This window comes from Oryx dammah, unplaced genomic scaffold (genome assembly GCF_014754425.2).
Source record: "Oryx dammah isolate SB20612 unplaced genomic scaffold, SCBI_Odam_1.1 HiC_scaffold_8, whole genome shotgun sequence".
In the NCBI taxonomy this organism is placed as follows: Eukaryota; Metazoa; Chordata; class Mammalia; order Artiodactyla; family Bovidae; genus Oryx; species Oryx dammah.
In genome coordinates this window covers 49,182,565-49,207,627 of record NW_024070192.1, presented here as the reverse complement: position 1 = coordinate 49,207,627, position 25,063 = coordinate 49,182,565, and the positions used below count along the sequence as shown (strand labels likewise).

The 25,063-nt window shown below is 38.1% G+C and overlaps 1 protein-coding gene across 12 annotated transcripts in view; it reads left to right on the top strand.

The window, feature by feature from the left end:
* The window catches only part of GGNBP2 (gametogenetin binding protein 2), a 32,132-nt gene extending 7,764 nt beyond the window's left edge, over window positions 1-24,368 (top strand). For 2 of the 12 annotated variants that reach the window (XM_040244138.1, XM_040244129.1), the window contains 13 exons: window positions 520-600; window positions 2,707-2,960; window positions 5,348-5,446; window positions 9,332-9,457; window positions 9,546-9,659; window positions 15,582-15,791; window positions 17,026-17,200; window positions 18,595-18,789; window positions 20,612-20,759; window positions 21,092-21,217; window positions 21,298-21,446; window positions 22,419-22,667; window positions 23,720-24,368. In XM_040244138.1, coding sequence (XP_040100072.1) covers window positions 520-600; window positions 2,707-2,960; window positions 5,348-5,446; window positions 9,332-9,457; window positions 9,546-9,659; window positions 15,582-15,791; window positions 17,026-17,200; window positions 18,595-18,789; window positions 20,612-20,759; window positions 21,092-21,217; window positions 21,298-21,446; window positions 22,419-22,667; window positions 23,720-23,923 — 2,130 coding nt within the window. In that variant the 3' untranslated portion in view covers window positions 23,924-24,368. The remainder of the gene's footprint in view (window positions 1-519; window positions 601-2,706; window positions 2,961-5,347; window positions 5,447-9,331; window positions 9,458-9,545; window positions 9,660-15,581; window positions 15,792-17,025; window positions 17,201-18,594; window positions 18,790-20,611; window positions 20,760-21,091; window positions 21,218-21,297; window positions 21,447-22,418; window positions 22,668-23,719) is intronic. The other 10 variants (XM_040244139.1, XM_040244134.1, XM_040244141.1 and 7 more) reach the window with 7 other exon arrangements.
* Window positions 24,369-25,063: the final 695 nt, after the last annotated feature.

The window sequence follows — 25,063 nt, the reverse complement described above, 5'->3', positions numbered from 1 at the left end:
ATATTTATATATAGTTATTTACATGATAAGATTTACTGTATTCTGTAGCTATGAGGAATAGCGGAAAATGTCAGGATTTTTAATGTAAGATATCAGGTTATTTCACTTAGTGCTTTCATTAGCTACTACAGCACACATTTTTAAATATAAGGTAATCCTCACAACCCATTCTATAAGAGATATTAAAAGTTACTACTTAATCTCATTTTACAAATAAGGCAGCTAAAAATCAGACTTATTAAGTAACTTGCCCAGAATTGTGACATAAACTGTAAATTATAATAAAAGTGCATTTGAATTCATGTCTGCCTGACTTCAGTGCCCTTGCTTATAATGACTATACCATTTCTGGCTTTAAAAACTAATTTGGACTTTTTTTTTTAACTTTTTGATGGAGGTGGGAGGGAGCAAATCTGGCTTTAGGGGAGTCTATTTCTGTCCTAGGATATTATAAAATAGTCTGTATCAGTGCTTTCATAGAAGGTAAAATAATTGATTTGTATTCTTTTACATATTAAGATGGTGATGGAATTTCCTGACAATGTGTTAAATCTTGATGGGCATCAAAATAATGGTGCACAACTGAAGCAGTTCATTCAGGTAAGTTTTAAAAATTAATGTTTTAAATGGTGTGTGTGTGCATGAGCATGTGCGTGTATGTGTGTGTGTATTTTAAGGAGTCAGAGGTGTGAGCAGTCATTTTATCTTACCTAGGGCTCTTTAGGTCTTAAGGTTCAGTGAGGTTGCTTTGTTTTACTATTGCTCCGGTTACATTTACATCCCTGTGATGCGAAAGATTTGGTCGTGGTGTGTTACCATTTTACATGTCCATAAGGCGTTAATTTCACTGGTTTAATTTTAAATTTAGTTTAATTTTCCTGTTTTTAAAAGATAGGACAGACAACTTTTCTTTGAGAACTTTGTTATTTTCTATAATTGTTTTCTTCAGTTAAAAAAAAAAATTTGTATTGTGAATTTTCTGATTTTTATTTAACTCTTTTTTAAATTTTATTTTATTTTTTTATGGAAGTATGGTTGATATACAATGTCATGCTAATTTTTGCTGTACAGCAGAGTGACTGGTTATACACATGTATACATTCTTTATATTCTTTATATATCCCAGAGGATTGGCTATAGTTCCCCGTGCTGTACAGTAGGACCTTGTTGTTTATGCATTTTAAATGTAATAGTTTGAGGGACTTCCCTGGATGTCCAGTGGTTAAGACTACTTTCTAATACAAAGGGTGTGGTGTGAGTTCTGTCTCTGATAAGGAGCTGAGATCCTATATGCCTCATGGCCAAAAAACCAGAATATAAACAACAGAAGCAATATTGTAACAAATTCAATAAAGACTTTTAAAAAATGTAATAGTTTGTCGCTACTAATCCCAAACTCCCAGTCCTATTTAATTTTTAACCGGTGTGATACTCTGTAAATATATATGATCAGTATAAAGGAAGATAAATGGTTACTTTATTTCAAAATTGTTTCAACTTTTGGAAAAAACTGAATTAAAGGTTAATAGTAAATATGATAATATCCTTCTTGGGAGTTACCTTTCTCACCTTTATTTATTTATTTTGGTAAACTGGATTATTGGTAAACTCTACTACATTACTTGTAGTATAACTATAGCTCCAGCCAAGTAGAAGTTATTTCCTGGAGTTTTTGTCCATTTCTATACATTCATATGCACCAGCATTTTACTCACTCGCTGCTGCTGTTGCTGCTGCTAAATCGCTTCAGTTGTGTCCGACTCTGTGCGACCCCATAGACGGCAGCCCACCAGGCTCCTCTGTCCCTGGGATTCTCCAGGCAAGAACACTGGAGTGGGTTGCCATTTCCTTCTCCAATGCATGAAAGTGAAAAGTGAAAGTAAAGTTGCTCAGTTGTGTCCCACTCTTTGTGACCCCCTTGCCTGCACCCTACCAGGCTCCTCCGTCCATGGGATTTTCCAGGCAAAAGTACAGGAGTGGGATGCCATTGCCTTCTCCGACTCACTCACTGCAGGCTCCTCCATAGGTGAGATGGGCCTTGTTCTCGCCCACTGATCCGTAACACACCTGCTCATGCCTCCAGGTTGAGAATTGCTGCCCTACATGATCACCATCCTAACTTGACTCATGCAGCTAAACAGTGTGTGTGGTTAAAGGTTGAAAAGGAGACATAGTAAAGCTACATTGTCTTTATTCTTTTTTCTTTTAAAGTTTTTTGTTTTAAGTGAGAGTACTATGCTTAATACACACATTGATCAAGCACAGATTTCCAGATGCAGGGTTTCTTTTTGCTGTGCTGGTCCCCTACTGCACAGCCCTGGCATCCCAAGCAGCGTTTGTTTGTTTTAGCTGTGCCGTGCAGCAAACGGGATCTTAGTTCCCCAACTCAGGATTGAACTCGTGCCCCCTGCACTGGGAGCTCAGGGTCTTAGCTATTAGACCACCAGGGAAAGTCCGTAAGCAGAGTTTTTTATACTTGAGATTCTAAAACTGGGCTCGGGGGAGGGCAGTGTAAGGGTTGTGGAATAAACTCAGTGCAGCATGGATAAGGCTGACGCATCTTGCCTTCCTGACTCAGTTGCAGGTAGATGGCAGGCCCTGCCCAGGTTGTACTTAGGGCACAAGGATAAGGAATCAGCGTAGTGAAAGTCATTTTATGTCTTCCTTTATGAACTCTTCTTTATTTTTCCTCCCCTTTTTTCTCAGCGACATAGTATGCTTAAGCAACAAGATCTAAGTATTGCCATGGTGGTGACATCACGTGAAGTCTTGAGCGCACTTTCTCAGCTTGTGCCATGTGTGGGTTGTCGTCGCAGTGTGGAACGCCTCTTTTCCCAGCTTGTGGAGTCTGGAAATCCTGCCCTTGAACCCCTGACGGTGGGGCCCAAGGGAGTCCTGTCTGTAACTCGAAGCTGCATGACTGATGCAAAGAAGCTTTATACATTATTTTACGTACATGGGTGAGTATAATCAATTAGGAAACAATGGGTTTGCTTAATTTTTAAATTCAGTGACAGTGGGTAGCGTTTTTGTAACTTTGACTGGGGCAAAGCTTGAGTTCAGATTTAACACAAGTAACTTCTGTGTGCCAGTGACTGTAAAGTTTCTTTTCTTGAGGGAGAGACATGCAGTAAGCAAATACATACTTTGTCAAGAATGTTGTTACGAAGACAAACCAGTAAGAGAGAGAGAGAATGAGTGGGTAGAACTCACATGGAGAGTGGTCAGGGAAGGCCTCTCTAATAAATGACATTGCATATAGGCTAGAATAGAGTGAGGGAGTGAGCCATGTAGTTATTTGGGTGAAGCAGAGAAAGGGCAGCAGGGTAAGGGTTCAGAGATTGGAGTTTCCCCGGCATGTTTGAAGAACAGCAAGGAAGTCATTGTGACTGGAGGCAGATGAATGAAGGGAACAGTAATAAAAGATGAGGTCAGAGGAGCACTGAGAGGCCTAATTATGTGGTGCTATGCTGAGGTCTTTTATCTTAACTCTGAGACGGGAAGATTTGGGAAGGTTTTGAGCAGAAGAGTATGTGGTCTACCTTGGAGTTATGCTTCCTTTTACCTCTGTGTTACGAGTAAGTGGAAGGCAGAGAAACAAGCTGTTCAATAGTCCATGCAAGAAAGAATAGTGACCAGTGTAGTGGCCACAGAGATAATGAGAGATGGCTGGATCCAGTAGTTGCAGTACCTGGGCTAAGTTGCCCCGAGGCATGTGGGATTTAGTTCCCCAACCAGGGATGGAACCTGAGTCCCCTGCACTGAAAGGCAGATTCTTAATCACTAGACCACCTTGGAAGTCCTAGGAGGAGCAACTTCGCAGAGCTGACTTTTGGGCATGTTAATTTGAGGTAGCAATTGGGAGTGCATGTAGAGTTCAGAGAGTTCTGGCCTAGGGATATAAATTTGTGTCATCAGCGTATGCACACACACACACACACACATAAATTTGTGTCATCAGCATATGCATACACACACACACAGCCACCCACCCACCCACCCACCCATCTATGAGGTGAAATGTGATCACCAAAGGGTAAGTGGTGTGAATAGGAAAAGCGAAGCTGTCTGAAGGTGGTGGTAGAGATTATGGATTTTTATTCCACCTGAGAAAAGAAGCTTTGAAGGATTTCTGAATAGAGATAGAACAATATGATTTTTGTCTTGAAAAGATGACTCCAGCTGCTAAGTGAAACGTAGAATGTAAAGGCAGAGGGTAGATGGCAAGGAGACCATTTGGGAGGCCAGCTGTTGGAATTGACTAAGCTAGAGAGGCGAGTTGGACAAGGGTCATAACAGTGGCAGTGATGAGAAATGATCTAATTCTGGATATATTTAAGAGTTGACAAGCTTTGCTTATTGGTTGGATTCAGGGTTTGGATGTTTAGCATTATGTATTTCTATATTTGCATAAAATTTCTGTTGAAGGCTCTTCGTCAAGGATAATTTATTTTTAAAAAACTTATTAGCTATATGAGCTAGGACTTTTAACAATTATTTTTATTTTGACTGTGCTGGGTCTTCGTTACTATTCAAGCTTTACTCTAGTTGCAGAGAGTGGGGCTGTTCTCTAGTTGTGGTGCACGGGCTTCTCATTGCAGTGTTTTCTCTTATGGAGCATGGGCTCTGGGGCTTGTGGGCTTTCATAGTTGCTGCTCCCGGGCCCTATACACAGGCTTGCTAGTTGTGGCTCATGGGCTGAGTGGCTCCGTGGCATGTGGGAGCCTGGCAGAACAGGGATGGAACCCATGTCTCCTGCATTGGCACTCAGATTCTTTACCATTGAGCTACCAGGGAATCCCGTTTATTTTATTTTTAATTAACTTCCGCCTCCTCTTTTTTTTGGCCATACTACACAGCTTGTGGGATTTTAGATCCCTGAGCAGGGATTGAACCTGGGCTCTTGGTAGTGAGAGCTCAGAGTCCTAACCACTGGACTACCAGGAAATTGTCAAGGATAGTGTCAGTTTAGATATCTATTGTTTGGATAAGGGAGTATGGCTGAGTGTCAGGTAGCAATAAGTCATAAAATATTGGAGTGCCAGGCACACTGCTAGATACAATGGAGATGTAGGGATGAATGAGATGGATCAGACTAAGGGAAAGAGTATGTTGAGTAGAGCAGGCCTCCTTCAACATTCTGATAGTCTGAGAATGGAATAGGAATAAAATTGTATAGACTCTTGGGTTAGAGTTCATTTGAAGAGAATTTTTCAAAGTGATATGTCTGTAATACTTTAAATATACTTCTCATTAAAGGGCATAAAGATTTTGAAAATTCTAAAGAAAAATTAATGTTAAGCAGACCTTTAATGGTTTATTTATTTTTTTATTATTTATTTATTAGGTCCAAACTAAATGACATGATAGATGCTATTCCAAAAAGTAAAAAGAACAAGAGATGTCAGTTGCACTCCTTAGACACGCACAAACCAAAACCTTTGGGGTAAGTAGAATTGATTATCAAGATACTTTGTTAGTGTTAAGATTATAAATGTTGATCCTGTTTGGTAAAAAGAGAAGAAACAATGCTAGTTTTACTTCATTAATTGTTTACACTGTAAAATAGAACACCATATAATTGGTCAAAATAAATATGTCTCCTAGTTCTTTTTGCATTGGGTCTATATAGGGTCTCAGTGTAAGTTTGACTTCTAAAATTTATTTTCCCTGGTACTATATGTTTCAGAGAAGGGAGGTTGAGATCTTTGTGTAAATTTATGTAGCCAGTATTAATTTTTTCAAAGTAGTGGTATCATTCTTTAGCCTATGTAATAGTTGTATAAATTATCTTTCTTGTCTTTCTTGTCTTTAGGTCTCCCTAATAATTTATCAAGGATTTACCAAAAAAACCTTGAGTTAGTTAAAGCAGTGTGAATTTATGTAACTAATTTGCAGTTTTCTTCTTGGTTAGGTGCTACAGTGCTCAAGGCTGCCCCCTTCTCCCAGCTCAGTGTCAAGTTTCCCTTTCAAAAGTGCTTGGGGTTGGGGGTGGGCGGTAAGGAAAAGTCATGGAATTTGAAGGGAGTTTCTAAGAAGTAACTTTTGGGGAGAATGGGATGCTATAAAACTGTGCTCCTGAATTAATTTTAGACGTTAGTTTTTTGAACATCTCGTTAGTATTGTTGACATTTTCCTCCCTAATAGAAAGATCTGGATGACCAGGTGGTGGTATGTTAATAGTCTCTTTTTCCCTCCATACTCAGGAACAAAAATTTTTTTTTAAACTTTCATCATGAAGACTGTCAAACACATAGAAAAGTAGAGAGACTATACAAGGACTCTGTTAGCCCCAAATACCTTTACCCAGACTCAGTTGTTGTCAGGATTTGCCAAGTTTGTTTCATTTGTTCACCTTTTCCTTTGCTGAAGTATTTTAAAGCAAGTTCCAGACATCATGTTAGTTTACTGCTACATTCATCTCTAAATACAGTGACATTTTCTTTCACGACAGTGCCATTATAACGCCTAACAAAAACTTAACTACAATAATCTAATACCCAGTTCATACTCACGTTTCACCGACTCTCTCTGAACGTGTCTTCTTACACTGATTTGTTAGGATCAAGATTTACATAAGAATCACATATGATTTCTAAATGTGAGAACTCTAAACGCAGTAAAGCTCTGTACAACCTCAAATGGTTATCTAAGGATAATTATTTCACATACCTGATTTACCAGTATCTTTAAAGAATTCCTGACTGAGTGCAGAATTTAGTCTGATTTTCATTGGACAGTAACCTTTATCTGAATAACCTGTTGACTAAAACCACAGAGTAGTCTGATACAATACAAAGGCTGCCTTCTGTTTCTTGATTATGAATGTTTGTCACTGAGGAGCTGAAAAGCAAGAGCTACCCCACATCGTAAACATCTGTGCTCATTGCTACCTTCCTACAAAGACCAGTCCTTCCACTTTTGCTCTGGATTCCACTGCTCTCTTATTCTCCTTGACTGCTTCATCAATTATCTACTTTCATTAAATTGACATATAGCTGTATCTGCATACCTCCGCAGACTTCACATCCAGTGTCAGCTCTAGCCCCACCACATAGGAAGCCAAATGTTTTGGAAGGTTATTTGCCAAATTATGCAATCAGTGTGAGTGGAGTTGATCTTAAGCAACACCTCCTAAGGTAGTTTCAGTTATTCCCCATGTCACGTGGATAGCTGGTCAGAGGGTACAGTCTGCTTAGCCAAGACTTCTCCTCCACTTTGGATGGTCACCGCCATTCTGTGCTACTATGACTTTTTAAATTTTTCCACTGTTGTTCCCCCCTTTCATTTTCTTCAGGGGAAGGTATAATACAGTTAATTAGGTTTTAGCCTAACCAATAGTAACAGTCCAGTTCAGTCTGTCTTAGAGTATTCTCATATTCACACAAGCAAACCTAAGTTATTGTCTGGGAGTAAGTGTGTGGTCTGAAAGAAAGGTCTAGGCCCGGGTTATAGGCCTGTAGCTGATGAGTGATATACCGCTGACTCTTGAACAGCACAGGGATTCGGAGCACAGACCCTCCACACAGTGGAAAATTTGCGTGTAACTTCTAGTTGGCAACTTCATGTATTATACATGGTTCCTTCATGTCCTCATACTCAGTAACTGCAGATTGTGCGGTGCTGTGGTACTTACTATTGAAAAAGATCCATGTGTAAGTTGACCTGCGCAATTCAGCCTCGTGTTGTTCAGTGGTCAGCCGTATAAGATCACCTACAGGAAAAGTAGGGTAACAGAAAGGAATGCTGAGGACTTCAGTTTAATGGTAGGAACGAATAAGTCTAAAGAAACTTGAGAGAGTGGCTGGAGGCAGGAGGAAACCACGGGAAAAGAGTGTTTTGGGGGCAGGGACTTGGACAGCTGTGTTGAAGGTTGCTGAGTTATCAAGGACCTCAGAGTCCATTGGATATAGCAACACCAAGATAATTGGTGATCTTGATGAGCAGATCTGTAGTTGAATGGATCAGAATCCAGATCAGAATGTATAGAAAAATGCATGCATTGCAGGGTTTTAAAGGACTAAGCTGTCAGTGGAAAGTATGGAAGTAGAACAAAGAAGTGAAAAGACTTCCTTTTTCAGAAAGCTTGATCTTGACAGGAAGAAGTGGTATAAAGACATTTGGTTTGGAGACATTACCGATAAAATCTTGATTTGAGTTATAGAATTTTCAAGTCGTTTTAGAATAATGGTCTCACATTAGGATGGTATAATAGTCATTCCCCAGCCCTTTTCGTCAATAGTGAGAATTTGAGAGTTATGTGGATCACTGAAGCATAATTAGAATATTCGAAATTTAGAAGATGAGAGTAGAAGGATGTAACATGCAAGGCAGAGTAGGAGTTGAGGTGTTTGCTTCAAAAACAAAGACCGTTCACCCTTTCTTGAGCCCTTGTGAGATGGGACTAGGGAGCTGAATTGTATGTCTGATCTTATGTGGTGGGCAGGTGGTTGAGAAATACCTATTTAGCCGTAGAAAGTAGGTTAAGTAAAGATTCAGAGTGTTTCCATCTCAAGCATCCCAGGTAATGAATTTCTAGGACTAGTGAGACCTGCAGAAGAGCAGGCAGGAGCCAGTTGTTCAGAATCATGAAAAATCAAGAAGACTGTCATTGAATGGAAATAGAAACACATTTCTCTTGGAATGCACATCTGCAACAAAGCAAAATGCGTGACCAGCGCCACATTGAAACCTGTGGGGGAGGGAGAGTCTGGGAAGTTTTTAGTAAGTTTTTAAAAAATTATTTGTGTAGTACTACTAATTTAGGTTGTGTAAAGTGTTCATCTTAGTATGCTATCTTTATTTTCAAAAATGTAAAATTTTATTTACTGTAATTAGATTAATCTGTGACTTTCCCAGCTACTTGTAAATGTGAAGGTAGATAAGAATTTTGTTGCCATGGGCTAGCTATAAAATCACATTAAGTAGATCAACACTTGTTAGCATTTTCAATTTGTGGAAAGTTGATCCGTGTATAGAAGTGAAAATATTTTATAATTTTTTCAGCCCTTTTGACATTAGCATTCCAAGTAGATCTGCTCATAAAATGCTTACTATATTAAACAGTTACTATCTTGATAAATGTAAATGTTAAATTATTATCAAGTAGATGTAATACTTGAGCACACGTTTTTGTGTAAAGATATGAGCTCCTGTATAAATAACATTTTAATATGGTTAAAGTAAATATGTAATTATATACAAATTTGCAAACTTACCCTACTAATATATCTTAATGTATTAAAGAGTTCATGATCTTAATGTAGACTATAGAGATTATTCCTTCAGATGATCTCAGTGTCACTAAGCTTTGTACTGTACTGTACTACAGTGAAGGGAGCAGTAGCAGTGTCAGTTCAGAGAAGTTAAGTACAGATAAGAGGAGTAGTGAAGACCACAGGAAGGACAGCAAGTGTAGGATCATTTTCCATTATGGACCTTTCCAGGGAACAGCCAGGTAAAATCAAGCACTCCTTTACTCCGCTTTTTAAAATGTTTTTCCAGTACATATTCCCCCATCTCACTGGATTTGTTTTTTTCTGCAGAGGTTGTTGGATGGACGTATGGGAACTCATGTCCCAAGAATGCAGGGATGAAGTAGTTTTAATTGACTCGAGTTGTCTTTTAGAAACACTAGAAACCTATCTGCGAAAACACAGGTAAGTCCGAAGGTCATGGTGATGAGGTGGGAAGATGCTTTAGGGGTCAGTCACCTTCTTGCTGTAATGGAACTCTAGCCTTCTGGGTAACACCTGATGCCAGGCGGAGCTCAGTGTCAGGGCAGGAAGTTCCTTTACGGCATGATGTTGGCCTTCTTGTGTTTTACCTGTTGGTTCCAGGCCAGCCTTTCAAGGAACACAGAGTAACTGTCAATCGGATAAAGTGTACTTAATCACTGTGGAAATGCTTGTATTCCTTGTTTTTGATGGAAGTGTTTCATGATGTCATTTTCAAAATTAAAATAGCAGCTTTTACGTAGTAATATTTTCAATTATTTTTTCTTTGTCAAGAGCTAAAAATAGAGTTGGAAATCATGTGCTTCATGTATTATAAGAGTAACTTCAGATTTTTCTTTTTAGAATACTACTTTACAAAGAATTTTCCAAGTGTCATTAACGTTTGCAAATTCGTAGGGAGGGAGGGTGCAGTAGAAAGGAAACCGGTAAAGGAGTCATCTAGAGGTGGCGTTCTTGGGGCGAGTTGCACTCTTTCAATAAAAGTTTGTCACATGTTGGGTTTGTGGTTATGTGTTCTTTGACTTTGGGACAGATATACACAATTACTTTGGGGATACTTCTAGAAAACATACGTAAATTATAAAAGCTGGCATTATCAAGGTTGGTGTTCTTATGGCAATGAGCTAATGACTTAATCTGCATACTAAGTTTATTAACTGTTTTTCTTTTTTCAATTACAAGCTTTCTTGTTTTTTGCCTTTTTGGTTGATTGTACCCAAAAGAATAGCGAATGACAGTTATTTGGAGTTTGGGAAGTAAACGTAAAACATATGAATGTATAGGTCTGTCATAGATACCTTTCTTTTTCAATATCAATTGATCCTTATATTCAGTTTGAATTGGCCCAAAAGAGCTTTTTTGGGTGATAAATTACTAGTTCTTAGAGCTAACATTTTGGAATTTCCTGTATTGGTTGTAGATATTTCCTGTGTTTGGGGGGCATATTTTATAGAAAAGGTGGAGTCCGTTTTATAAATATTTTTAAGGATGCAGGGGAAGAAGTATGATTAGAAGCAGTTAAGGAAGATTGCAGTGAATCTAGGTTCTACTGATTATAACTTTGTACAGATTACTTTTCTGTGCTTCTGTCTTTTTCTTTTTTAAGACAAAATAATAGTAGTAGTCCTATAGAACTTATAAGACTAAATTTGTTAGGATTGATGATACATAATAAGACTTACTTAGAACAGTATCTGGCACATGGTAAGCACACCAGGGAATATGTGTCTGCCAGATTTGCAAGTCCTTGTTATTCCTGTGTATCTAGTTCTTATTTTAGGTACAGTTTGAGTATTTGAGGTACAGTCAGTTGAAAATAATTTTTAAAGGTCTGAATAGTGGATGTTCTTGGCACATATGTTTTATTTAATAGATTTTTCTGAGCAGTGTATAATAAAGATTTTATAACACGTTTTAGCCAGTTAAGTGTTATAATAGTGCATTATTAGAAATTAGGTGTTAGAAACTCTGAAACTTCTGTCTTAAGAAACTTTTTTTAAAATTTGTGTGCAAGGTTACTTTTGAAAACAGGAAAAATCACTTTCTTAGAGCTTCCGTATAAAATTTTAAATGACTGTTTGCTTATATTTATGCTACTTAATGATCATGTACAGTCAAACATATTAAACTGACAATTTAAAGCAGTAAGATATGGGGAAAATATTTCAAGTTTTATTATTGGTACTATATGATATTTAAGCATTTATTTACTAAAAAACTGTAGACTTACCATTTATAGCCTCAAAATGTGGAAGTAATTTTATTTTTGTGTCTAAGACCATTTCTCCCACCAAGGGGAAGACTTTTTAAAAATTGTGATAAAAAATACATAACATGCGTTTACCCTCTTAACAGTTTTTAAGTGTATAGTTCAGCGTTGTTGACTATTTACTAGCTGTTGTGCACTGGATCTCTAGAACTTTTTCATCTTGCATGACTGAAGCTAAACCCACCCACTGAAAAAAAAAAAACTCCTCATTTCCCCCTCCCTGCACCTCCTGCCAGCCACCGTTCTGTTTTCTGTTTGAGTTCAGTTACTTCATATAACTCATATAGGTGGAATCATGCCATATTTGTCTTTCGTGTTTAGCTTATTTCACTTAGCATAATGTCCTCAAGGTTTACCCATGTTTTAACATATGACAGAATTATCTCTTTTTAAGGATGAATAATGTCCCGTTGTATGTATACACTGTGTCCTGCTATCAGGGGACACTTAGGTTGTTCCCACATCTTGGCTTTTGTGAATAATGCTGTAGTGAACGTGGATGTGTGCCAAAAGCTCTTTGAGATTCCGTTTTTAATACTTTTGTATGTTCCCAGAATTGGGATTGCTGGATTATATGGTAATTCTATATTTTTTAAGGAAATGCTATACTATTTGCCATGCTGGCAGCCATTTTATAATCTTGGCAACAGTGTGCAAGGAAGGGTTCCAATTTCTCCAAATCCTTGCATAAACATAAGCAAACAGTCATTTAAAATTTTATACGGAAGCTCTAAGAAAGAAAGTGATTTTTCCTGTTTTCCGGCATTAGGGCTCTTTAGTTGGAGCCTGTGAACTCTTAGTTGTGGAATGTGAAATCTAGTTCCCAGGCCAGGGATTGAACCTGGGCTCCCTGCATCAGGAGTGCAGTCTTAGCTGCTGAGCCACCAGGGAAGTCTCTCTTTTCTAATTTTTGACAGTGGCCATACAGTGGGCTTGAGGTGATTTTGTGTGGTTTTAATTAGCATCTCTCTGATGATTAGTGATATTGAGCATTTTGTCATGTACTTACTAGCCTGTCTTCTTTGAAGTGTCTGTTCATGTCCTTTGTCCATTTTTTAATCATACTCTTTTTTTTGTCTGTTATTGAATTATGAGAGTTCCTTATTCTGTACATTAACCCCTTATCCAGTGTATGGTTTGTAAATACTTTCTCTGTTCCATAGGTTGTCCTTCACTCTATTGTTTCCTTTACTGCACAGAAGTTTTTAGGTTTGATGTAGTCTCATTTGTCTATTTTTTCTTTTGTTCCTTGTGCTTTTGATTCCATATGCAAGAAGTCATCACCTATTCCATTGTTACATGTTCTCTAATAGTTTTACAGTTTCAGGTCTTAATATTTAGGTCTTTAACACATTTTGAGTTAATTTTTGTATATTTCTGTGTCTCTTTTTTAATGAAACAGTGATTTAACTTTACTTGCCAACATGATTGCTTTTGTTTACAAAGTGGGCTTAGAGCTTCTGTTTTAACAAATATTCATTTCAAGAAACAGAGTTATCTGCTATTGGGTCAAAAAGATGTGCATGACAAAATGATTGCATGACATTGTAAGGGTAGATGCTGTAACGATGAGTGTAAGTCAGAGATAATAGGAATATAGGAAGGTTGAGTTTTAGTTATTTAAATTGCAAGAGGCTTTTTTAAGGATGGGTATGATTTAGGCAAATGGAGATGAATGTGGAGGGGAGTGGGGAGGAAGCAGAAAGAAAAAGGACTTTGTAGTAGGGACGCATCAGTTATGTACAGAGTAGTCCATTGTACATGGAAGTGACCTAAATGTTCATTGACAGATGCATGGATTAAGAAGATGATGTGTGTGCCCATGCATACACACCGTGGAATACTGCTCAGCCAGAAAAAAGACCGAAATGATGCCACTTGCAGCAGCATGGATGGGCCTAGAGATTAGCATACTGTGTGCTTGGTTGCTCAATTGTGTCTGACTCTCTGTGGCTCCATGAACTGTAGCCTGCCAGGCTCCTCTGTCCATGGAATTTTCTAGGCAAAAATACTGAAGTGGGTTACCATTTTCCTCCTCCACGGGATCTTCCCGACCTGGTGATCAAACCTGCATCTCTTGCGTCTCCTGCATTAGCAGGTGGATTCTTCACCACAGAACCACCTGGGAAACCCAAGAGATTATCATATTAAGTGAAGTAAATCACAAAGGCAAATTCCATATGATATCCCTTATATGTGGAATCTAAAATATGATACCAATCAACTTACTTACAAAACAGAAACGGACTCACAGACATAGAAAACAAACTTATGGTTACTAGAGGGGGAAGAAAATAGGGGAGGGGGAAGAAAATAGGGGAGGGATAAATTAGGAGTTTGGGGTTAGCAGGTACACACATTGCTTTGTATAAAATAGATAAACAACAAGATCCTACTGTATATATAGCACAAGAACTATATTCAGTATTCTGTAATAAACCATTATGGAAAAGACTGGAAAAGACCCTCTGTGTGTGTCTGTGTGTGTATCTGAATCACTGTGGTATACACCAGAAACTAACACAACATCGTACATCAGCTACACTTCAATTAAAGAAAAACGAAAGTAGTCCATTTGTATATATATTGTGTGTATGGGGGCAGGGTAGTGTAGAGAGACCATGAAGGGAGAGGTGAGTCTTGGGAAAAAGTCTGGAAATAGTAGGTTGGGTAAGAGAAGAAAGCACCAGAGGCCTTAACGAATTTGAACTTTATTCGTAGATGGTGGGGAGGTTTTTAAGCTGAGAGTGAGGTAATGAGATGTTTTAAAAAATTATTTTGGTATGAGAGATGCATTAGAGCTAGTAAGAGTGGAAGCAGGGAAATGTATTAGGAAGCTTTTTTTTTTTAATTGACTAGGCATTTTAAAACAGGGCAGAGGGAGTTGAAAAGAAGTAACCTTCCTCAGTGTAAGAAAGAATTGATACCAATTGGCTCCACCCCTAAAAGCAGGAGTTGGAATTAACTAAGGAGGAGTTGGAATTACCTGAGGGTCCATCCTGGGTGATTTCTTAACACCTGTGGAAGAGAGCATAGGAAGGGAACCATGTTGCCCTTGGTTTTGGACATCTGTGTTGTCCCGCATTTTTCAGCATGGGTCTGGCCTTCAGGCAAGGACAGAGCCTTGAGCGGAGCTGTGGAGTTGACATGTTGATGGGAACCGCTATGGGAGTAGATAAGCTCACCTGGATAGATGAATTTAAATCACAGCAAAATTTCCTCATTCCGTCACAGCTGATCTTCTTAGAGAGCCAATTACTAATATTGTGAGCCTGGCTTTTTCACCTGACCGAATTCTTCCTTATTTTAGGAATTGAAAAATAGAAAGACCAGACTCTATTTTTTCTTTTCTGATTGAATGATGTTTGGTTTCTAGAAGAAAATGTTGTCATCCTACTTCACATGCTCGTCTACACTTTTACCACGTTAGGTACACTTAAGTTGAAACCACATTTCTACATATATGTTGTATATATTATTTATGTGTGTGTTGAGAAACATACTTTTTTGTGTGGCTAGAGGAAAGAATTTGACATTTTAGGAAATTACCAGTAAACTGAAAATACATGTAACACTTTCCCATTCTTGCCCTCCCCACCCTACATATTAATACTTAGCTAGTGATGTATTTATTAAAATGTAAACATTTGAATCAAGGTTTACTGGTTGAAGATACTGTTTTCAGAGACTGAAAGGAGAGGGATCCTAGAGTCATTGGTTGGTAGCCTCTGTTGTTTTGTTTCCGACCTGCACAGATAGCTTGTGAAGTGAAGATACATAGTCCTTGGCAACTAATATCTTCTGGGCATGTATTTTATGAACTAACAGGTATTTTTCTGCTTCATTCTTTTAGGCCCATGTGTTTCTCTAGTTTAAAAATCATTTATAAGTGGAGAACTAGCTATAGCTGTGTGGTCCCTAAATGTGTATTTACCTTATGTGTGTGTGACTTCAGTGTGTGGAGCCTTTTTAATGCTCTATATGGGAGGGGAGTGTCATTGTCTAGCACACTGTTAAATACCTCATGAAATAATTACACAGCCAGTTCTTCATTTTGAAATTTTTCTTTTCAACAGGTTTTGTACTGATTGCAAAAATAAAGTCCTGCGAGCCTATAATATCCTTATTGGTGAACTTGATTGCAGCAAAGAGAAGGGCTACTGTGCTGCACTTTATGAAGGCTTGCGGTGCTGTCCACATGAGCGACACATTCATGTTTGCTGTGAGACAGACTTCATTGCACATCTTCTGGGTCGTGCTGAGCCAGAGTTCGCAGGAGGGTATGAGTATGTAATTTGCTAGAATGGGCTATCTAGCGCTTTGCTTCATTTTATCCTTCTGCCTCAGTACATATGTGTAAATTAAAGTGTGCCTGTACAGATTTTGCTTTCTTTAAAATATGCATTTAGTTGAGTAAAAAAAAAGAAGAAAATGTTGATCCATTGTCTGCTCATTGTTGCTTGAAGTAGGAATTCCGGCTTTTTTTGGCTTTCATTATTATAGCTTATCATTTTCATTTGAAAATGATTAGAAGGGATTTTTTTTCCTCCCCTCCATCCATGCATTTCCATGTTTAAATTTTGTTTATAATGATGGTTTTTGCATAGGAAACGAGATCTTTGCAACAGGGGTTTAAGAAATATTTTACTGAATGTAATTCATGAACTGTGGCTGTTATTATTAAATTACAGAGGAACCTAAAATTTTATCTCTGGCTTTGTTGTAAAAGTCAGGAAAAATTGTTCACAGAATACATCGAACCCACTCCCTCTCTGTTTTGTGTATTAGCTGTCATTTGAGTGCCTGTTTTCTGCTAGGCATTTAGAATACAAACACCACTTCTGTCACTGAAGTTTGTGATCATTTCTAGCTTCCCTGGTGGCTCAGAGGTTAAAGCGTCTGCCTGCAATGCAGGAGACCTGGGTTCGATCCCTGGGTCGGGAAGATGCCCTGGAGAAGGAAATGGCAACCCACTCCAGTATTCTTGCCTGGAGAATCCCATGGACGGAGGAGCCTGGTGGGCTACAGTCCAGAGGGTCGCAAAGAGTTGGACATGACTGAGCGACTTCACTTTCACTTTCACTAGAGGGCTTTTGCCCAGGATTGAATCACTTTAGCATTGTCTTTCTCCATTCCCCATCAAAAGAACAAAAACCAAGTAGGCATTTGGTATAATTGGAAGATGAACTGTCATGCCTGCTGTGAGCTGGGCACTTAAATATGTGACGTCTCTGTGCCCCCAAAAAGCATCTCTTTAGGGCCAGTTCCTGAATTACCTTCTTTTTTAGCAATATTAGGACTAAGTTCTACTTGCATGTGTATTTTGCATTGGTAATATACATGTGTGCTTGTGTATTTATATATATGTTGAGTTTGAATGTATAAATGTCTTGTTATTAGTTTGTTTACTAGATATGCAGATTATGTTTAAAACCTGAACCTGCAGAGAGGTGTCATCGATCTCTTACTGTTTCAGCTTAAGAACTGTAGGAAACATGTGTGATTTATTCTCCTTTATAGGAGAAGAGAAAGGCATGCTAAGACAATAGATATAGCTCAAGAAGAAGTTCTGACCTGCTTGGGAATTCATCTTTATGAAAGACTGCATCGAATCTGGCAAAAGCTGCGGGCAGAAGAGCAGACATGGCAGATGCTTTTCTATCTTGGTGTTGATGCTTTACGAAAGAGTTTCGAGGTAAGAACAGTGGGCTGCTTAGTTGGAAGATGGAATCTTTTTTTTTTTTTTTTAATTACTTACTTCTTGATTGTACTGGGTCTCTGTGCTACATGAGGGCTCTTTTCATGCGGCCTTCTCACTGTGATGGAGTCTCTGGTCGCACAGCACAGGCTCTAGGTGCACAGCCTGCAGGTTCAGTAGTTGGGTCTCCGGGTCTCTAGAGTGCAGGCGGGCTCAGTAGTTGTGGTGCATGGGCTTATCTGCCCTGCCGCATGTGGAATCTTCCCAGACCAGGGATCAAACCCGTGTCCACTGCATTCGCAGGCAGATTCTTATCCACTGGACCACCACGGAAGTTGTGAACTGTGGACTGAATCTTAATGTTAATCGCTGCTCTCACCTTGCCTTCAAGAGCTGTGATCCACTGGTCATGGCTCTGGAGGGTTAGGAGAGGAGTTTGCTGGAGAGCTGAAATTCAGAACAAGTTTGTGGATTTTTCTTTGTGTTTTAAACCTATCGCACTGCCAGCCTTGATTTTTAGAGATTTTCAGAGTAGAGAACTGAAATTGACGATTATTTAATGAGAAGCTGCTATGAAACATAACTATTGACAAGTTAAAAGCCCAAAAATAAGCATCAAAATTAGAAACATTTAATGAGTCCCAGTTTGCCTGCTTCTTTCCAATAATATGAAGTAAATGCTGTCTGAATGCCATGATATGAGAGCTACTTTTTAGAAGCACACTGAAGGCTCTTTATAATGCTGGTATTGGGTTTTGTGTTGTGATTTAGTAATGTCTTTTTTCAGTTATGCTCTGTAGAATATAAATATTTGGCTAGTGAATATTCTGTTATATTCTAGGGCAGGGTCATAACTGTTTAACTGGTCACCTGTCCCTTTTGAGAATGGTATGAGAACTATAAACTTTTTCAAAAGCCCATCCTTGGACTTTAAACATTGTTCTGGGGAGTCTGAGGAGATGTATGTTCATTCTTGACGAAAAGACTTCTTATTCCTTTTCTCTTTGTATATTTGTGTCTTCAGAAACTAGATCATTTAATCAGGTTAAATAGTGTTCTCATTGTATGAAGAAATAGGATGAATGTTTACTTTGCTGTGTTAAAATTCTGAAATTTAAAATTAGAATATTTCTGGATTCAAACTGGAGTATGTGTAAGTCTCCCTTTCCCATAGGAGTTAGTTGTACATTCATTTCCTGATATTTTAAGACTGTCATCATTTAAGGTATTAAAATTTAAAATTCTTTTTGAGGACTGCCAGTCAAAATTGCAGCATGAAATGCCAGTTTCTGTGTGTGTGATATCATTTAAAATTAACAAGTGAGAATTTCCTTGGAGAGTAAAGAGAAGTTTGAGCCCGGTATTCAGTCTCAGCTTTGTTTTTATAATAGATGACTGTGGAAAAAGTACAGGGTATTAGTCGATTGGAACAACTTTGTGAAGAATTTTCAGAAGAGGAACGAGTAAGAGAACTCAAGCAAGAAAAGAAGCGCCAGAAACGGAAGAATAGACGAAAAAACAAATGTGTATGTGATATCCCTACTCCCTTACAAACAGCAGATGAAAAGGAAGTAAGCCAAGAGAAGGTAGTACTCCTTAATATTGACTTGACAATATATGGCTTTTTTCCTAGATTTCAGCACTTTCACTGTGCTTTCTCAGAACATGGGTTCCTCTGGCTTGTACGTTGGCTTTTTTTCTTACTATCGTCTGTATAACAACCTCTTTAATGTCATTTATTTTATAAAGACAATGTTCAATAATTAGTAGTATCTTACTGTCTGACCTTAGTATTCTGTTAGATCAAAGCCCAAATGTGAAAAGTTATCTCCATGCATGACCTAGAGCAGTTCTCAACTTCTGGTCTCAGGATCTCTTCTCATTCTTAAAAATTAGGGTGCCTAGTGAGCTTTTGTTCATATGAATTATACTTATCAGCATTTATTGTATTAGAAATTAAAGTGGAGAAATTTAAAGTTACTTGTTAATTCTTTTAAAAATAATAAGCCTATTAAATGATAGCATGAATAACATATTTTGAAAAAGAACTGCTTTCTAGGAAGGTTTGAGCAGGGTGGCTTTACTTTATATTTTGACAAATCGCTTTACCATTCGGCTTAAAAGAATCAGATAAGTTCTCTTCATCTGTTTCTGCATGCAGTTTGTTTGCATATGTTGCTTGGTCAGAGCATGTGAATAAAGTCTGACTTCACTCATATATGGTAGGAAAAGGGGAGAGGAATATTTTAATATAAACCTTTTTAGATAGTTGTGGATATTCTCCTTTGGCATTATAACTTGACAGGTGGTAATTTCGTAAAGATTTTTTATAGTGTGGAACCTGACACCTTAAAGCGACCTTTCATACTTTTAAAATCCATCAGCAGTTTGAATAGATTTTATTCATGCATGATTCTGTAACATCATGCACTGGTCATTTGAAAACATAATGGTTCACTGAGGTAGGCACATCTCCCCAATGTTGACATTTCATTACATAGTATCAGACAGTCATGTTAAAACCACTGTTCTTCCCATTAGAAAGGTCTTAAGCTTCAGTCTCATTGTGCTTATATATAAGTTTTCAAAATTCTAATTGTAGTTTGAAAGTTTAAATTTTATCAGTGACAACACATACTGTCTTTTTCTTTTAAGAGCTAGACTGACTTCATTTATTTTTGAGAAAATGTCTTTTAAATATTCAAGTCTGAATAACCATAGTTTGTCTCATATCCTCTCTTTAAAGTGAAGTTGGTGTTCTAGTTAGTTTAGCTTGCAACTCAAAATATTGCACAGGTACTTCTTGAGACAGTCATACATTCGTATTCATCAAAAATGCTTTAAGCATTCTTCTCATTTCTCACAGACTAATAAAAAGACCTCTACTTCATGAGTTGGTATTTAATAAAATTAATATTTTTAGTGCTGCATGCATCAAAGACATTTATAAGTGAAATATCCTTTTATCCCTGTTTATTTCTGATGAGAATGCTTGACAAGTGAAGAATACAGTGACTGTTGGTACACACTTTGGTCGCTTCTGTCTTGGTTTGTGCTAAAGCTCCAGCAGCTTTTCCCACCACTGCTTTTATACCATCAGTGTAAGTGTCAAGACAGTGAAGAAGGCAAATCACATCTTAGTGTTGAGATGAAAATGGTTTTGACCTAGGGAACCCCTGGAGCCAGCAGACCACACTTTTGAGAACAGTTGTCCTAGACTTTCCTGATACCATTAAGGTCTTGACTTGGTTCTAGTTGGTTCTTGGTTTTTAAATGAATTAATGATCTTCATGAGAATAGTTTTTTTTTTCTTTAATTTTTATCTTTAATTAGTTAATGTTGAGGAAATTAAAATATAGCCATATGGAGGTAAAGATTTTTACTGTCTCTTCATATTGATCCTTAAAGGAAACAGACTTCATAGAAAACAGCTGCAAAGCCTGTGGCAGCACTGAAGATGGTAATAGTTGTGTAGAAGTAATTGTTACCAATGAAAATACATCCTGTACCTGTCCTACCAGTGGCAATCTTTTGGGGTCTCCTAAAATAAAGAAAGGTAAGTAAATAGTTTAAAAAATACTAACTCTTAAGTTTATTCTTTCTTTCTTTTAAAATACAAGCGCTTTTAGAGAGCCTGTAACCTAAAGGTTAGGAAGTGCTTTATAGACCCAAGAATATCATATAATTTAGTCAAACACGGTATTTGATTTGTTAAACAATAAGGAGTAAAAAACCATAAGTCTCCAGTCACATTTTCATTATTTAATGTACTGTTTACTTTCAGTAAGCCATCAGTTTTGAAATTTTTAAGTAGTCCCCATTTGGGTTATCCTTTGTCTCAATATATTTATTGGCATGTTAATAGTAACTCACTTGATTTGTTCTCAGGCTTATCGCCACACTGTAATGGTAGTGATTGTGGATATTCATCTAGCATGGAAGGGAGTGAAACAGGCTCTCGGGAGGGTTCAGACGTCGCCTGCACTGAAGGCATTTGTAATCATGACGAACATGGTAGGTTCAGATTACACTTCCCAATTATTTCTGCTACATGGCTGAGAAGCACATAAATAAGAAATTACTGATTTCTGCAGGTGATGACTCCTGTGTTCATCACTGTGAAGACAAAGAGGATGATGGTGATAGTTGTGTTGAATGTTGGGCAAATTCAGAAGAGAACACCACCAAAGGAAAAAATAAAAAGAAGAAAAAGAAAAGCAAGATGTTGAAATGTGATGAACATGTAAGTGTCATAAAGTGTCATTCTTAAACCTTTGCTCTTTTCCTTGGAGTGGCTTAGTCGCTACACACCTTAGTCACTAGGCCTTTTTTTTTTTTTTTTTAAAGAATGAATACCTATGCAGTTCCGTTGGTTCCTCATCCTGTGATTTTTATAGGCATGTGTGTCTGATGTGTGGGTGTTTGTCCAGCAGTCCATGTGTGACATAAATCCAATTCATTTTTTCGCAATGGTTTTTAATCTGTTAGCTCTGTGATCTTGAGCAGTTTGCTTGATCTGTTTTCCCTGCTGTACAATGGAGATAATAGTCCCTGTCAGATCAGATTCTGTGAAGATGAAATGAGATTATATTGATGGGTTACATAGTGTTTGTGTGTGCGTGCTCAGTTGTGTCTGACTTTTTGTGACCCCCTGGACTGTAGCCCCCCAGGCTCCTCTGTTAATGGAATTTCCCAAGCAAGAGTACTGGAGTGGGTTGCCATTTTCTACTCCAGAGGATCGTCCCGACTGAAGGATTGAACCCTTATCTCTTGTGTTTCTTGTGGTGGCAGGCAGATTCTTGACCGCTGAGCCACCTGGGAAGCATAGGGTTTGCTGTTGCAGTAAATGCCTAGTAACTGCCAGCTGTTGCTGCTGTTCTGTATTCCTGGTGAAATCTTAACATACTCTCGGGGCATGCATTTTTTTCTTTAAAAATAGTCATTGCTATTATGCTCTGCCTTTTGGGGCTTCCTTGGCTCAGTGGTAAAGAACCTGCCTGCCAGGCAGGAGACTTGGGTTCGATCCCTGGATTAGGAAGATTCCCCTGGAGAAGGAAATGGCAGCCCATTCCAGTATTCTTGTTTAGGAAATCCCATGGACAGAGGAGCCTGGCGGGCTGCAGTTCATGGGGTCGCAAAGAGTCCGACACGACTTGACCACTAAACAAGCACCACCTGCCTTTTTACCTGAGAGATACTTTTGCTGTGGTTTCAGATCCAAAAGCTAGGAAGCTGTATCACAGATCCAGGTAATCGAGAGGCCTCAGGAAATACCGTGCACACAGTGTTTCACCGTGACAAGACCAAAGATGCACATCCTGAAAGCTGTTGCAGCTCTGAAAAGGGCGGGCAGCCACTGCCTTGGTTTGAGCATAGGAAAAATGTACCACAGTTTGCAGAACCTCCAGAAACATCGTTTGCTCCTGATTCTGGAAAAGGTGCCAAGAGCTTAGTTGAACTCCTTGTAAGTAAGCCATGATATCTTTTTGTGGATAACTGATTGCTCATGGGAGAGATGTGGGAGGAGACAGTATTTGAGGGTTTAACATTGGGAATGGGAGGAGGCTTTTAAGCAGTATTTTATTATTTTTTGGTGACTTCATTCCTGCTCTTCCACTATGTAACTGTTCTGGAGCACATTTCCTTGTCCTCCTTTGTCTGAAAGGTAGAAGAGCCTAGTTGGGAGAGGCACAGAGAGTTAGCATCAAGTCTAAGAGTCTGACTCCTTGGTGGGGGTTATTATAAGCAAGCTGCCTTTCTGAGTGCTAATTAATGGTAGCCAACCTTCCAGACCAAGAAAGTATATAGAATCTGAACTAGAGTCCATTTTCTGGGTTACTTCCTTCATGTAACCTTCATGTCATGTAGGATAAAAGCATAACTGAACTTCGGACATCTTTTATAATTGATTTGCAGTCTTTATACTTTAGATGAATTATACCTGATTCCAAGCAACCTGGGGCATAGTTCATGTGGAATTTGGAGGAGGGGCAAGGAAAGAAAAGGGTGGCATCTTTTCTGTAGTCATTACAGGATTCCAAGGGAAACAAATATTTAGAATACTAGCTTTTTTCTTTTTTATATAGTTGTAAAGTTTATTGGTGATACTGTATATTTGACAAGTTTTAAAAAGGTTATATTTTACCTAACTTGTGGAGATTAATGTTTCAACATAGAACCAGCCAGAGAAAAGTCAGATTATTTAAAATTGGGTAGCTATTTATAACCATCTCTAATTAATCACTTTTTAAGGCTAAGGTGTGTTAGTAGTCTGCTTGTAGGCTTCTGGGACAAATTATAGATCGAGTTTTAAATCAAGTTGAGTTGCATTTTATTCTTAGTACTTTCCAAGGCAGAATGACATTTTGTTATCCTGTAAACATTCTGTTTAAAGGCTTTATGTGACTGAATTAAAACTAAAAACTAGCTTGCTTTAATTTTTAGCTGTCTTCTATTAGCATAGCATTTTGCATTCTTCATTTAAGTCATAGTCTTAACTACTGCTTTAATTTGCAGGATGAGTCTGAATGTACTTCAGATGAGGAAATCTTTATCTCACAAGATGAAATACAGTCATTTATGGCTAATAACCAGTCTTTCTACAGCAATAGAGAACAATACCGACAGCATCTGAAGGAGAAATTTAATAAATACTGCCGCTTAAATGATCACAAGAGGCCCATTTGTAGTGGCTGGTTGACAACGGCTGGAGCAAATTAAATAAATAAAATAGCTCTGTCTTTCAATGAAACACTCAAGATGACTACTGCGCCTTCTCTTTCAAAAAAACTCTTTAATTTTAGTGACTTATGGCAAAATTTTATCTTAAATCAATGTGATTTTTTCTTGTTTTGGGAGACGGTGGAGGTAACCTCATTAGTTTGTTCTTTCTTCAGGCTTGTGTCTTTAGTTGTGTGGCTGCGCAGGCCTGCCATATGATTTAAGCCATCTCTTTTCATTAAATGTTTCTCTTCCTGTGAGACTTACTAAAAAGCAACTTAGTGGCAAAAGTAATGTTGTACTTATACTTCTGTACAGAAATGACAATGAGCTGAATATATGGTTTTACAAAGTAGACATCCACTTGCGAAATGTTTGGATGTAATGTTAAAGCGCAATGTGCAAAATTTAAAATAAAGAATATTTATTAATACGCATAGTAAAATTTGGTGTACATGTTTCTACTTAATGTGTGGCAGTATTTTAATTAGCCACCTGTGGTCTTGGTACTTGACCAGTGATGATGTTAGAGAGGATGAATGGCAAATGAGGAGAGAGATACAGGCTGTTGAAGACAAAAATTCTTCCCTTCATCAGAGTTGACAGCTGAGAAGAGCAGGTTCCAGTCTTTTGTTCTGAAAGAATAAATCTGCTGTGATACCTTTAAATACTGACTAGCATATTACTTCCTTGTGAGATTTTTAAACTGCTGTTATTTATAATGCTCCCTGATAACATAACACAAAGCACCTTAAATTCAGAGGTTCAGATTGAACTAGAAGAGTGAAAGCAAAACTTGGCAGAATTTCAACCAGGGGTTGCCTGGTCAGAAGTTACTCAGTGCATAGAGAACTGGGAGCAGAAGGCTACGCTGAGAGCTGACCATACTGCGGTCTGTGTAAGTGCCTGTTCCTTATCTGGTTTCCAACAATAAAGTCACTCTGGCTTTACAGTTTACTGTTTTCACAAGCTGTCTGTGAGTACTGAAGGTGAGATTCCCCTAGGAGTAGCATTTGGCTGCCATTTAAAAGGTTGAGTCAATAGTTCAGTAAAATCATGTGCTTAGAGCTTTGTGTCTACATGTTGATAATACTTGGTGGGCAGCAGACAAATGGTGGGACGGTCAGTACCTCTCTGCAA